General features: G+C 39.0%; 1 protein-coding gene across 1 annotated transcript in view; it reads right to left on the bottom strand.

Annotated features, from left to right (window-relative positions):
* LOC109930718 (DNA (cytosine-5)-methyltransferase 3-like) overlaps positions 1-15,901 on the bottom strand; it is a 46,877-nt gene extending 30,976 nt beyond the window's left edge. The window contains exons 1-6 of the mRNA XM_048598422.1: positions 15,772-15,901; positions 15,345-15,412; positions 15,208-15,252; positions 5,890-5,969; positions 4,521-4,633; positions 2,557-2,728 (exon numbers count right to left, since the gene is read on the bottom strand). Of these exons, the coding sequence (XP_048454379.1) occupies positions 2,557-2,728; positions 4,521-4,633; positions 5,890-5,969; positions 15,208-15,252; positions 15,345-15,412; positions 15,772-15,857 (564 nt within the window). The 5' untranslated portion in view covers positions 15,858-15,901. The remainder of the gene's footprint in view (positions 1-2,556; positions 2,729-4,520; positions 4,634-5,889; positions 5,970-15,207; positions 15,253-15,344; positions 15,413-15,771) is intronic.
* Between the last annotated feature and the right edge of the window lie 423 nt (positions 15,902-16,324).

Below are 16,324 nucleotides of genomic sequence, written 5' to 3'. Positions count from 1 at the left end.
CAGAGAGAACACTTCATCATTGCATCTCCAGCCCTTTCTTGTTGCTTTCCTGATGACAGCTCAATGTGGGTGCCTTCACCTTTATGCTCAACATATTGTACTGTTTCAAATGTTATTTTTTTGCCACAAGACATCTCTTACACCCTTAATAATGACTATTTTGTTTTCTTACTTCAGCTTGTCCTTGAAACTCTAAAAACAAAATCTCTCAATGGGACATATTTATTGTTACATATTTGGAGTTGTCTGATAAATGATTTAGGTCATTGATAAATGAATCTATGCCCTCTCCTGGCTTGTGATTCCATTTATTATTTTTTCCTGATTATTGTATTGTACTAAAGACTGTGCACATATCAAAAGCTCTGATAAACTCATTCTAAGTGGGTACTTACTAAAATGGCATTGTCCGCAATGCTGCTAATTGCATACGGTAGTTTAGTGTAATGACCAGCAGCTTACTTGATTTAGATGCCAACTCTGGCGCAATGAGTAAATCGTTTGCACCAATTAATTGAATGAGTGAGTAAGTGAGTGATTGAGTGAATGAGAGCAAGTCTATATTTGGAGGAGCAGCTGCTCACCAATTCCTTTGTTTCTATTTATAGGGACAACACTTTTCAAATGGTTGCCCCCATGGTTAAATATTCCTACATAACTTGTCAATTTTGGCAGTAAATTCACCCATCGCCCTATGTATTGAGAATGTTGGACTGTAGAGGATTAAGAAGGCATTAATCATCATTTTCCCAAGAGTGTTTGGGTGTGGGCAACAAATGTTACCCTCGGTATTAATGCTTGCATGTCTTGAAAGAATGAAACAAATTTAATCACAGCTCAGCTGTAACTTATCCTTCGATCCATATCCTTTAATTATCTCGCCTAACAATAAATCATCCTCAATTTTTACACCTTCAGTTGACCTAACCTGTTTTTTTTAATGGATTGTTTCAGATTTCCAGCATATTTTGTATTTACATTACTCATCTTCATCCTTCAAAACAGTACGTTAAGGTTATGTCCATTGCTCAAGGCTCTTGAACTAGATGGAATAATTTCTATTTAATTACACTAGCAATTTCTTTAACATCTTGAACATTCCAATTAATAAAAAGTCCCTTAATCTTTTAAACACAAGGAGATAGAAGCTCACACAAGCCAACAAGTAATTGGTTCCTATGATTCTTATGATATCATCTCAGTTAGAATATACGAAATAGGAGTGGATCTTTTGGTCATTCAACATGAACATGGCTTATCATTAAAATAACTACATTTGCCTGCCTGCTTCCTATATTCCTTGATTCCCTGAGGGGTCAAGCATCTATCCAAGTTTCAATGATGGAGCAATTATTACCTTCAGAGATAAGGAATTCCAAAGACTCACAAACCTTTGAGTGATGAAACTTTTCTAAATAATTGCTTCCTTATCCTGAGACTGTGTACCTGTGTTCTAGATTTGACGATTAAGGGAAATAACCTGTCAGTCTCTTATCCAATCAAAGGCCTTCAAAGTCTTGGTGAACGTGCATCGCACCCCTTCTCAGGTCCATTCATTCTTCCCCAGATAGAGTCTCCAGAAAAAAAATGCATAACTTCAAATGGGATCCAACTAGAGCTATATATAGCAATAAAACTTTCATTTCTTTGTACTCACTTCTCTTTGAGATGAAGGCAATCCGTTGACAATCATATTTTTGAACCTGTCCACCAGCTTTCATTGATTTCAGTATTGGACTCGTAAATCTCTCCTCTCATTTACTATCTTCTTGCCGTGAAAGGAAACTCCAATCTAACCTTCTTAAGTACAAAGTATTGCTGCAGAATTCCTGGACATTGACCTGTTTTTGTAGCCACATTATTCATATGACTGATCCAATTCAGCTTCTAGTCAATGGTAGCCCCCAAGCTATTGATATTGCCTTGAGATGTTTTATTACATTAAGAAGTGCTACATAAATACAAAGTATTATTATTATTTCCACGTGCCCTCAGATAAACTGCATGCTATTTTATTAATATTTCTGGCATGGAGTTTGACATATTGTACGTGGAGGAACATGCTGAGGTTGAGCTTCTGTTGGGGGATTTTGCCTGTCAGGTAATGGTAATGAACATTGGGGTTTGTAATGGCAAAGTTGAGAGTCATTAAAACAAATTGATATTAAATGATGAGTAAACCATTCAATGCTTGCATTGTTTATATTAGTCTTAACGAATAATGCTCTCAGCAAAGTAAAACTGCTAAGCCAGAAAATGGCTACAGTGCAGGTTAAAACTGAAGTCAATTGTTAAGGGCTTTTTTTTTGTCATGACTTTGATGGAGTAGGATTGGGCAAGTTAACACTCTTAGTCACATTTTTAGTTCCCTGCACATTGATTTCTGTACATAGCTCTCGAAAGGAATTTTTGAAAAGGAAATAAAAACTTGGACTACTTTAGCTCCTTATACCATCCCGGGATATTCCAAAGCATGCAATGAATGACAAATTAACAAAGTCTAGTCACTACTGTTCTAAACAATGATATTTCAATTGAAGGAGCCATTACACTTACACTTTCTTGGTCAAAGAACTGCTTCAGCTTTAGTTGCCACCTCCTCTTTCTCCGGAGTACACCGAAGGACTGAACTGAACAGCACATGAAACACACCCAGGGTTCCATCGCTTCAGCCTGCTTTGCAGCACCAGGCTTCACAAGAGCATCCAAACACTCACAACAGTAGCACCTACAAGGCATTGGCAACATTGTTCATTCACAGGAACATCAATGAGAAACTATCACCAATTTTATGCAGCTGCTTGTTGTAATTGAATCAGGCTATTCACTATGCTGAACAATGAAATAGATAAAAAAAAGTTATACCAATAATCTATTTATTCCACCTGTTCAATAGTGGTTACATGAAGATTTATTATATAACACATAGAACATTCTGATTGCTGGGACATTTTAAATGTATAAATATATAGTTCATTACATCTAATCAATGGGAGGATTTTCAGGTTTAAACGTTAAAATGTTAAACAAGTTAGAGCTTGTACAAGGATATGCTCCAGAAACATGGGTATATGCATCTCCAAAAACAAATCACACCACCAAATCCATTGACCTGATTTATCACAATTAGAGTCATAGAGATGTACAGCATTGAAAAAGACCATTCGGTCCAATTTGTTTAATCTGACCAGACATCCTAAATTAATCTAGTCCCATTTGCCAGCATTTGGCTCATATCCCTGTAAACCCTTTCTATTCATATACCTATCCAGATGCCTTTTATATGTAGTAACTGTACCAGACTCCACCACTTCCTATGGTTGCTTGTTCCATACATGCACCACCCTCTGTGTGAAAAAGTTGCCCCTTCGGTCCCTTTTAAATCTTTTCTCTCTCAGCTTAAACCTATGACCTCTAGTTTTGGAGATAGTAGGAACTGCAGATGCTGGAGAATCTGAGATAACAAGGTGTAGAGCTGGATGAACTCAGCAGGCCAAGCAGCATCATAGGGGCAGGAAGGCTGATGTTTCGGGCCTAGACCCTTTTCTGATGAAGGTCTAGGCCCGAAACGTCAGCCTTCCTGCTCCTATGATGCAGCTTGGCCTGCTGTGTTCATCCAGCTCTACACCTTGTTACCTCTAGTTTTGGATTCCCCTACCCCGGGAAAAGACTTTGACTATTCATCCTATCCATGCCCCTCATGATTTTATAACCTTCTATAAGGTCACCCCTCAGCCTCCAACACTTCAGAAAACATAGCCGCAGCCTATCCAACCTCTCCCTATAGCTCAAATCTTCCAACCCTGGCAACATCCTTGTAAATATTTTCTGAACCATTTCAAGTTTAACAACATCTTTCTTGATACATTCTTGTCTTTTTCTGCCACTTGAAACTTTGTTTTTGGAACATTAATTTGCAAAATCCATCTGCATGCCTGCACACAATGCACATCGTAGGGTGTACGCATTAGCAGCATGTTTGCTCCAATCTAATGTGTTTGCGCTCCATCTGTTGCATAAGATTGGTATTACACTGGCTCAACATTAATCTTCACTATTCTGTATTAAGACAGATAGTCCTTACAGGTAGACACAATTACAGACAAACACCACCCATTAACACAGATACTGTACAGTAAAAAAAATTAATACCACATTAAGACAAATATTGCTATTTAATCTCTCTAGCCAGTCACAGATCTTCTCCTTTAATGCTTTCTTGTTCTTTTCCCTTTCCCTTCTTCTGTTTTGGCTTAAAATCTGTTCCATCCTTAACTTGCCATGTCTGATGAAACATTAGCTTTGTTTCTTTCACAAACTGTTCATGTTGTTATGTAGAATCTTTGCAATTTTCTAATTAGTTCAAGAGATTGAATAAGGAAAAACAACTTTAATGTTAATTATGTGTTTAGAATACAATTAGTGGAGATGATGACAAGGAATCCAACACTCCCTCAAAGAACTTCTGCTAAGGTTTCTGAAGAAAAATGATTAATGTCTTAAAAGCATACTGCCTGTACCTCTTACACCCAGAGTTTCCACACATCAGCACTTTGGTTCCACCACAGCAAATTGTGCAAAAAGATTGGTACCCATCCTGATCATAAAGGAACATAGTCTCCAAGAAATTATCCTAGTGAAAGAAACACATAGCTGTTACAGTGCAAATAAAACTGTAAACATAGAGAAATGTATGAAAGCCCGTCAGTACTTGAAAGGAGCAAAGAAATCATCAACGAATGGAATAGTTTAGGTTAGATGGGCTTCAGATTGGTTTCACAGGTCGGCGCAACATCGAGGGCCGAAGGGCCTGTACTGCGCTGTAATGTTCTATGTTCTATGTTCTATGTTTTGAATGTCCACCTTTTCCAGATTCTGTACTCTTGTTAAAAAACAAAGTACAGCTATTGAAGCAGGTCTGAAATTAAAATAGAAAGCATTGGCGAAACACAGTCCTGCCTGCTTCAGTGGAAAAAGAAACTCGGTTAATGTTTTGAGTTCGATATGACTTATTCAGAACTTAAAACGCAGACCTGGACACTGAACTGAAATCTAAATTACAGATTTTGGAATTTGCTATTATCTGGAAAAGCAATTATATCGAAAACCAAATTGACTCATATCCATATAGCAAGGAGGATTAAGTGAGTGAAAAAAAATGACTGCTTTTGGGTGGCATGCTAGTTCAGTGATTAGCAAACTGTGCCAGGGACCTGGGTTCAATTCCACCCTCAGGCTATATGTGCGGAGTTTGCATGTTCTCCCTGTGGGTTTCCTCTCACAGTCCAAAGATATGCAGGACAGATTGATTAGCCCTGCTAAATTATATCTAAATTATATCCATAGTGTCCAGGGATGTGCAGGCTAGTTGAATTAGCCTTGGAAGTACAGGGTTATAGGGATAGGTTGGGTCTGGGTGGGCTGAATGGCCTGCTTCCATACTGTAGGGATTCTATTATCTCAGTCCTGAATCATCTACAATCTGTAAACTAAACTGCAAAGTTAAACGTGCTTGCTAAATATGGTATTGTGGAAATTTTGTTTCATTTTTCTTGTTCTGCATTTGAGTTCTTTGCTTAGGTGGACAAATTGGGAACAATATAGGAGCAAATTACTGCAGATGCTGAATCTGTAAAGCATAAAAAGCTGGAAATCACAGTGGGTAAGGCAGCATCCATGGAGAAAGATCTATTTTCCAAGGCTACTTTGTACTTGTACTCGCAATCTATAAAATAACTTGCATCAATTCCATTGAAGTTAACTCTCTCAACAGATATAAGGCATCCCATTACCTCTCATTAATAGTGACAAAGCCATTGGCCCATTTACTAGTTAACATAGTTGTCATACACATTTGCATTTCCCTGTAGATTATTTTATGTTCAGTACCTTACATGGATCACAAAGTCCTCCTTCAAAGAGTGGATGCTGAGTAATCACTTGTAGACTCCCACAGCTGATGCATATTTCTATCATGTAAAATATGAGTGCGATTTACTCCACTGTCTGCAGCAAAGCTTCCATATACTTAGTAAGTATCATATCATTTGCAAGAACTTTTAGCCACACTTGAGGGCAGAATAATGTACATGTCAGAGCTTATCTGGAATTCAGAGTGAGATTTAAATTTATTCAAAATCATTCATTTACAGAGAATTACAATCAAGCTCTTAGAAGTGTCTACATCAATTTGCCAATTTTCCTCCATCAAAAAACACTTCTGATTCTAATGCATAATTATTTTATATCATTTCTGTGTCTTGTGCCTTTTATCTCTTATGCAGATTATTCAAATGAGAATTCAAATTACAAGGTTAAATAGAGCCATTAATGTACTGAAATGACTAAAAACACTTCACAATAATGTTATACAGCAAAGTTGCACAGCAAGGCACTTTAGGAATGTTAGGATAAAACTCATAAAGGTCAAACTAAATGGATAACTCTTGCAAATAGCGGGAATGATTGAAAAGGTAACTTTTCTGATAACTGATTATACTTTTCATTTACTCACATAGTTTCCTCACAAAAATGATACTTCCATGGGTATTATCAGCTTATTGCACTCAGTTGAAATGACCACACCTTTGTGTCCCCAAACAGTGAATATTATCCAGCTAGTCTGCTGTAATAAAAACAGAAGTTGCTGGAAAAGCTCAGCAGGTCTGGCAGCATCTGTGAAGAGAAATCAGAGTTAACATTTCAGATCCGGTGACCCTCCTTCAGAACTGAGCTTTTCCAACAACTTCTGTTTTAGTTTCTGATTTACAGCATCTGCAGTTCTTTTCAGTTTGTAGTCTGCTGTAATGGCTGGCATTGTCAACCCTGCCTATCAGCTCACTCTAAGCCTGCTTAGGCAGACAGTGCAATTTTCAGTTTTGTGGCTGCCCAAAGATATTCTTATGAGGGGGGAAAAATGCAAACCAACAAACCCAAAATCCTCCCTATGAAAAAGCAGCTAGACATTAAAGCCAACATCAACAGGGACCCAGGTCTGATTCCACCCTCAGGCGACTATCTGTGTAGATTTTGCACATTCTGCCTGAGTTTCCTCGAGGTGCTCCAGTTTCCTCACACAGCCCAAAGATGTGCACATTAGGTGGGTTAGCCATGGGAAATGCAGGTTTATGGAGATAGTTTAGGGGATAGGGATCTTTGGAGGATGGTGTGGACTCAATGGGCCGAATGGATCATTTCCACATTTTAGGGATTCTATGATTCTATGAACAAGAAAACAAGTGCATGCAACAGTTGTTGGGTGAATAATACAATTGAGATTAAAATTCAGTACAGAAGGTTCAGAAGGAAGCTGAAAGAAAAGTAAATATAAAAGAAACAGCATGAAAAGAGATGGACAGCAAAAATCTAAGGAAATGTAAAATATTCTTCTGTAAGCATATAATTAGTAAAAAGCAGGTTAAAGGAGGATTGGGGATCATTAGGGGTCAAAAATGATTTACACACAGAATCAAGGGTATTTCTGAGGAATTCAGTCAAACTTTGCATCAGTCATTACTAAAGAAGGTACTGCCTGGGTCATAGCAAAAAATGAGGTGGTTCAGACACTTGAATGGATAAAATTAATGAAGAGGTGTTATTGGGTTGATTGTATTTAAATTAGATAAGGCATCAGGGCCTGATTGGTTCATCGAAGGATCCTGTGAGAAGAGAAAGCAGGAGTCGCAAAGGCATTGGCCATATCTTTTCAATCCTCCTTACGTATAGATATGTATACAGGATGCTAGAGGACTGGGGAATTGTGAATGTCACAGCTGTAATCCCTTGCTCTCTATCTTGCATGTGCACACTAAACCTCAGTGAGCCAATGTGTTACTCACTTGGAATCATGTAACCACGTTTTTACTTCTTTCCTAGTAATGAGTGCTAACTGGCTGTGGAATGCTAACTCCTGTGAGCTGAGTTTGTCCCATCATGGTGGAATTGGCAATGGAGAATGAAATGGTACCCTGACCGAAGAACTACACTACAGACAGAAGAACAGAAAGGCAGGATGGAAAAATACTGATCGAGACAGATTCCTGCCAAAGCCCACGAGGTAATTTTAAAACCTACTCTGGAGCTGTGACCAGTCCTGTAGCCCATTGCTCCTGTCATGTACTGATGTCTCCTCCTTGACTCCATCATTGAAAGAATCATGCAGTTGGAGGTATCATCCCTGAAAACTGCCTGTTTTTATTCAAACAAAACTTTAAATAGCAGGCCAGAGTAATTACATATGACCATGATTTCAAATAGGACAATAATGTGATCCAAAAAAAAACAATTTAAGGGGTCAGAAACTGATCTTTGCCTCATATGATACACAGTCAGAGCAAGGGGAAGGTATATAAAAAAAAAGACTTTTCATAAACAACTTGCTATTGCACTCAGGTAAGAGTGGCTTGGTCATCTGCTTTGTAATCACCAGGAGATCTATTAACGGATTGACCACCTGAGACAAGCCTTGGTTTGTGGGACTTCTATGCAACCAATGAATGTGTGCTATTGCTTAGTAATGTAATAAAGTAGCATCACATTAAGTGGAACTGCATCCAAGTTGTAAACGCTGGAAGAACTGCAGATGCTGTGAATTAGAAACAAAAGCAGAAATTGCAGGAAATGCTCAGCACGTCTGGCTGCATCAGTGGAGATAAATCAGAGTTAACGTAACAGGTCTGCTAAAGGGTCACTTGACCCAAAACATTAACTCTGATTTCTCTCCACAGTTGCTGCTAGACCTGCTGAACTTCTCCAGCAATTTCTCTTTTTGTATTCAAGTTGTGAGGTGCCATTGATATCTAGCCGAAACCTTTAGACCTAAAAGTTGGTTTTACAATTTGGCGAGCCTAACCAGTCATTTGAAAGATAAAGAAATGGTAAAACATATTGTGGATGGGTTAGTCACGAAGTGCAAAACAGAGGTATGACCTCTTCAGCACTGGTAGGTTTGGGTTATTCTGAATAGGAATGATCTGGTAAGTTACCTCAGAGGTGGATAATTCAGTTACTGAAAGGGAACGGTTGATAGATGCTTGTAAACCCATTCCAAAAGGAATGTGGAGAAATGAAACTTTGAATGGAGTCAGAGAAAGGTTCATTGGAATTAAGTCAGGAGCAACTCAGTAACCCAGAATGTTGTTGAAAAAAGATACGGCAGGGAAAATATTTGAGTATAAGTCGGGTCTCGTGCTTTTTTTGGAGTTTTATTTGTATTCATTTATGGGATGTGGGTGTTGTTGATTGGGCCAGTATTTATTGCTCATACCTAATTTTCCTTGAATGTGGAATTGAGCTGCCTTTTTGAACCACTATAGTCCATTTGATGTAGGTAGACCTACAATACCTGAGGGAGTGAGTTCTAGGATTTTGAGCCAGCAACACTGAAGGAACAGCAATACATTTCCAAGTCAGGTTGGTGAGTGGATTGGATACCTGCTCTTTTGAATGGTCTAGTACTACCACCCACTAGGAAAATATTTATCATGATGTTCACCTTGACATCAGATGGAGTGAATAAAATTGGCTGAAGACTGGCATTTGTGATGCTGGGGACCTCCAGAGGAGGTCGAGATGGATCATCCACTCAGCGTTTCTAGTGGAAGATTGATGCGTTGACGTCCTTGGCTGAAGATGAGTGCAAAAGGGCACCAATGTCCAGAGCTCACCCATAATTGAGGATGGCATATTATAGAATATCCTTCTCTAGTGAATTGTTGAATTTTCCACCAATATTCATGACTGTATGTGGCAGACCTGCAGAGCTTAGATCTAAGACAACAAGGTGCAGGGCTGGATGAACACAGCAGGCCAAGCAGCATCACTGGAGCAGAGAGGCTGACGTTTCGGGCCTAGACCCTTCATCAGAAAAAGGAGAGGGGAAGGGGGTTTTGAAATAAATAGGGAGAGAGTGGGAGGCGGATAGAAGAGGGATAGAGGAGAGGATAGGTGGAGAGGAAACAAACAGGTCGAAGAGGCGGGGATGGAGCCAGTAAAGGTGAGTGTAGGTAGGGAGTTAGGAAGGGGATAGGTCAGTCCAGGGAGGACGGACAGGTCAAGGGGGCGGGATGAGGTCGGTCGGTAGGAGATGGAGGTGCGGCTTGAGGTGGGAGGAGGGGATAGGTGGGAGGAAGATCAGGTTAGGGAGGCAGGGACGAGCTGGACTGGTTTTGGGATGCGGTAGGGGGAGGGGAGATTTTGAAACTTAGCTTAGATCTAATCCTTTGACTGTGCAATCACTTAGCTCTGTCTATCACTCGCTACTTATGCTGTTTGCGTGCAAGTAATGCTATTTTGCACCTTCACCAGATTGATACGTCATTTTAAGGGTATGCCTAGTGCTACTCCTGGCATGCCCTCCTGCACTCTTCATTGAATGAGGTTTGATCCCCTGTTGTGATGGTAATCTCAAAGTGGGGTATTTGCCAGGCCACTAGGTTGGAGATTGTGTTGGATTATGATTCTGCTGCTATTGCCTTATAAATGCTTAGTCTTGAGTTGCCAGACCTGTTTTTAGTCTGTCCTATTTAGCACAATGATAGTAACACAATGTGTTGTGTGGCACTATCAATGTTAAGTTGGTACTATAATTCGGCTTTCAGAGGTAAAGGAATAGTAAGAGTATGATGGCATTATTGAATGTAATGAAAGTACTTTTGTTTCAGTTAAATATACTAGTTGCTGGTTAGGTAGTGTTTTTTTTTGTTTGTTGCAGTAAAAGTCTTAAAGTGTAAAATTATATCCTTTCGATATTTCCATAGGTTGTTGGAACATTCATTTTTCTTTTAACGGTTATAGGTGTTTACAGGAATTGTGAATAATTTTATCATATTTCCTTAATTTTGCATACTATGCACTTCTTTATAAAGCCCAGGATCCTGTACATTTCATCAACTGCTTTCTCAACCTGCTATTCTTACTTCTTTTTACTGTGGAGACACAGTGCATCTTGGGTCACTTTTATTGGCCAGTTATCTGAGGGGCTGTAGTTTGCCTTGTAAAAAATAAAAGGAAATTAAGGATGACCAATTGCTGTCTTTGTCAACGTTCTCACATCCCATGAAAGATTTTAAAAAAAAAGCACACTACATTTTTTGAATTATTGACAGTTTTCAACTTACTTAGGAGTACTACTTTCCTGATGAAGTATTAGTCAATATTAGTGAAAGTGTCTATCAAATATCCCACACCTACATTATGGATGATAATGGATGATAATGGAATAGTTTAGGTTAGATGGGCTTCAGATTGGTTTCACAGGTCGGCGCAACATCGAGGGCCGAAGGGCCTGTACTGCGCTGTAATGTTCTATGTTCTATGTTCTATATTCTATGAAGGAAATTATCCCTTACACCAGTTAAAGCATGTCACAGAGAAAGGGTAAGAGGGAAAAAATGTAAGAAGAGGGAGTGGATGAGAAATAAATAATAGAAGTCGGCTCCAAATTACAAAAACATGATTAACAGAAGCTAAAGGCTCATGCATTGAAAAGGATGAAAGATGTAATGAAGGCTAGACTGATCTATTCACACCGAATGTTCGGAAATCATACGCACACTTTCCCACCATTTGTTACCTATTAAACTATCACAGGAAGCCACGTCAAGTGAGCTAGGATCTCCCATTTGTCTTTCCATTTGGCAAAACTCTTTTCTAACAGTTCAGATTCTTTACTTTGGATTATAAACATGCCTGTCCTATGAACGGTGATCAGACAATTCCAGGCACATCTCCAAAAGTCCAGGGTTTTAGGTAGTAGCATGTCCCAACACCATTACTACTGAAATATCCAGGATCAGATGTCATTCAGACCCAGGGTGATTTTATTTAGCAGAAAATCTGATGATGGAGCTGAAAGTGAAAGCTACTGCCAGGCGGATCATAGCTAGAAGAGGGCAATAAAAAAAATTTCTTCTATGCTTGTTTATGGATCAAGAGATGGCATACTAATGTAAGCTCCAAAAAATCTTCTATGGGCTTCATCTGCAGGCTTCCCTTTCCTTCCCATGAAAGCAATCATAAAGCTTGGCAATTTCTTTGAGCATTCATGAACAGATAGCTTCCATGTGATTTTCTGTTCCCATCTTCTGACCATCTCATCCTTCTCAGTGAGTCACATTTTGCAAAACTGAAACATTTCCTAGAACAAAAATAGTCCCAGGCCCAGTGATCACCATTGAAATGAGCACTTGTCATTATCTCAATGCCATATTATTGTGCTTGAATATTATCTCCAAATGCAGGGCTGAACCGTACACCTTTATACAATGGTTGTCTTGCTACTTCCTTCCTGCAACTACCTCTATCTCTATCCTACAGAACATAATTTTCATGCTCTCACTGACTTTGGTTTATAGATACTCCATCTGATCCCTCTGCTGTGTTGCAGAGTTCAACAAATGCAGTTTCCTTATCCACCTCAATCTATTCTTGATTCTCACTCTAAATCATTACTCTCAGTTCTTCACATGGTTTTACTATCTCTGCACTACTGCTTGATTCTGTTGCTAACCTTTCCATTTAGATGCATCCATTCTTTCTGTTGTTTACACAGCGTAAGTGCTATTTTTCAAAAAATCATTAGACGTAAAGCAATTGGGATATTATTGAGAAGTTTGAAAAGGAACTGAGCAATTTTTCATATAGTTCTTTCCTTTTCTTGTTCAACGTGTGAAATGCACACTTATGTTTTACTAGAGTCTTCCTGATCCATTATCCAAGTCCCAATCTATATTATTGCATTTCTGTTTACTTTTTTTGTTGATTCATATTTTATAATTCTCTCTTTTCTACTCTCTCCTTCCTCCACCCCCTGATGTTGCTACATTTAGTGATTTTCCTTAACCCAGTTGGTTCTGGTTCCTAGCATTTCTAACTGGATTTTTTTTGTCCTGTCCTTTTCAGTTTGGAAGATTATTTTAAAGTATAAGAAAGAGGAACAGGAGTAGTCCATTCAGCCCTTAACAGCATATTCTATTCTTCAATAAGTCCATGGTTGATCTTCTCCTCAGCACAACTTCCTCTACTATCCTTGTATTCTTCAACTTCATAGTAGTCAAAACTTCACTATGGTCTCTTGAATTTATTTAAGGTATGAACATCCACAGCTCCCTTGGGTAGACAATTTCAAAGATTAAAATGCCTTTGAATAGAAAAATTCCACATGATCTCATGTCCAATTATCTGACACCTCTTGTGGAGATAGCAACCGCTCATTTAGGACTTTACAGCCAGAAAAAAGGATTCCCACAGAATATACTTGATCCAAAACCATTAAAATTGTATCAATTACAGTGAAAACATAACTTATTCTTTTAAATTCTCCTAAGTAAATGCATAATCTAATCTTATATCAAGACTTAGCCCAGGGGACTTTTGTTGCATTCCTTATAATGCAAACACATGAATATTTTTGTCAATTCTGGAGAAATTTTAGTCATGAGATTAAAATTGATCTGATATAAACTTTATATTAAGGCCCATTTAAATTGTTTTATCATTTGATGGTATATTTATGATAGATGAAACTGAGCATATAATATTGAAATAATATTACCATTCCTGATGATTCAATTACAGTTTTCTTCAAAAATGGACATCAATATCTGGCATTTAAAAAAAACTTCAAAGGAATGAAGATGGCAATTAGAATAAACAATCTCATTAAAATAAACAAATAATGTGATCAAAGCCTAGCTCATAATCCTTAAAGTAGAAATGGATAAGTCGGAACTAGCAAGGATTCATGACATTGGTGGAAGGATTGAGAACCTGTAGATACAGATTCGAGGAGACTGACTGAAAAAGCAAAGTTAATTTGAGGAAACGTTTTATCTGCAGTGAGTGGTTAGAATCTAAAATGCTGAATTTCAGAGCGCGTGGTGATGGCAGATTCAAGCATAGTTTTCAAAAGTGATCATGATCCAAGGAAACAAAAATGCAAAGCAATCGAGTTGGAATAGTGGAACTGGATGAACTATTGTTGCAAAGAATCAGAATGGCAGTCCCTAGATCCTCCTTCTGCACTATAATAATTTTATGATTCCACAGTTGTATTTCCCACTGACACAGCATGGATTGAATAGATTCACTGTGAATCCAAGGTCCGGCCTGACATAAACCTACAGTGAAGCTTCCTGCAGGAGGAGCTCCAAGTTCTCATGAGGAGTCACTGGACTTGAAACATTAACTCCACTTTCTTCCCACAGATGCTGCCAGGCCTGCTGAGTTTCACCAGCAGTTTCTGTTTTAGTTTGAGGTCTAGCCCCACTTTTCTTTGCAGTCAGTTTCATCTTTCACCCCAATTCAAAGAGCAACTGAGTCAATAAACATGGACAATCAATACTGACCTTGCCAGAAATGCCTACATCTCAAAAGCAAGCATTTTAAGTAAACATCTACAACTATAACATGAATGGGTCTTGAGACACTGCAGTAGCATCCTTATCCCTAAGACCAGAAGTTCCTGATTTGAACAAGAGTCAGGATTTATTGACCATGCAAAATGTGTTCTACAACGTGACCAAACAGATTGATTTATTTTTAAGCAACATGTTCAGACCTGTTATAACACACCTCTGAGGCAGGTGGTAATTGAGCCCAGACCTCACAGTCCAAAGGCAGGTACACTACCACTGTGCCATAAAGCCACCCCCCCAACCAAACAGACTAGGTTTCAGAATTACTTTAATCAACCTGCTCAGGGATGTTATGACACAGCTCTCTTGGGTAGACAATTCCAAAGATTAAAATGCCTTTGAATGGAGCAATGCCACCTGATCTTAGAAGGTTAGGCCTCCTAATTCAGACGTAGAGCTCCCAACTCTGAGGTAGGGGCACTACCACTGTACCAACAAGGGTGTTCAGGGCAACCAAACAGTGGAAATATTTTCTGATGGACAGAGATGTTATAATACATATCTGGAGAAGGTGGGTCTCGGACCAGACAGATTGACTAACATCAGCCTGTAACCTTTCTAGTACACCGGATAGCAGCAAGCAGTAACAGCAGGGGAGTTTGGCTGGTCACCGTCCTGCAGAAAGCAATAGCAAACTACTTAAGTGTGGACTAATCCACTGGAAGTAGCTAGCCCAACCGTCGGAAATGAGGACGGGAGATGAGGCACCAAACAATGCAGCCGGACTTGGTGAGAAGGAATCTCAGCAGGTACATGTAGCTTCCAGTAATGCTTAATTAAAAGGTAGACGTACCTTCTATATTCTTTTTGTTATTCTTGATCTGGAACACTATCTGATCTAAAAGGGAAGTGTGGTGTTTCAATTAGAAACTGGTTAACAACAGGGGAAAGAAACACTCAAAAAGCGAGCAATCGATCTGCACTATTTACCTTTGCCCCGGCAGTTTTGACCCATAACTTCCAGAATTGAGCCTCCTTTACTGAATGCTGCAGCTCCGCTGTAAAGCAGTAAGAAAACGTAATTTTAAAATAAATGTAAACAGCACCGTGCAACGCTACAAAGTGGCTCTGTAAAAGTTAATTCAGATCCAATAGGGAGGACCGAGATTAAACCTGCACAATCACAAAGACGAAAGGAAACCCCAGGTAGAAACTTTGCATCTGCTGCATTCAATGGGTGAACATTTCAACTGGGACACATCAAAAAGAATATTCATCCCAATCGATGTCATCCAAGTTGTATAAATTATGAAGTATCCACAGAGATTGTTACTGATAATTGAACAATTTGAAATGATTTCACACTCCACTCACTTTCTTGGTCTGGTTCAGCTGCACTGCCACTATTCTCACTTACCCCTGATCAGAGAACAGACACTGCCATCTGCTGGACATCAATGCGATCCGCAGCTCCACTCCCCAGCTGGAACGACTGGAGACCATTTCATTATAAACAAGCTGGACAATTCTCACGAAGTTGTTCGATAGATCCCTTTCATCAATGCTACTCAAGATTGACAGCAACCTCCAAACTTTACTGCTGATTAATACGGTACATTTTCAATGCTCAGGACAATTAGTTCCATGTGGGAGAGCTGAGAAGTAAGGAGCACCGAAATTGGGGAATTTCCCTTTGGATTCAAAAGGCAAAGTGACCGATTATGAGTAAATGTGATGTCAGTGAAAGTGGTGAAGATGATCATTAATGTAATCTCACAGAATCAGATAATTGCTGGCGAAACTCAGCAGGTCTGACAATATCTGTGGGAGCAAACAGAGTTAATGTTCTGGTGACTCTTCACCAGAACTGAAATGTTAACTCTGCTTTCTCCCCTTAGATGTTGCCAGACCTGCTGAATTTTGCCAGCAATTTCTCTTGTGTTTTTTCAGATCTCCAACATCCACAGTTC

This window comes from Rhincodon typus, chromosome 6 (assembly GCF_021869965.1).
Source record: "Rhincodon typus isolate 14 chromosome 6, sRhiTyp1.1, whole genome shotgun sequence".
Taxonomy (NCBI): Eukaryota; Metazoa; Chordata; class Chondrichthyes; order Orectolobiformes; family Rhincodontidae; genus Rhincodon; species Rhincodon typus.
The sequence above is the reverse complement of the archived record's forward strand: the minus strand, read 5'-3'. Positions and strand labels throughout refer to the sequence as shown.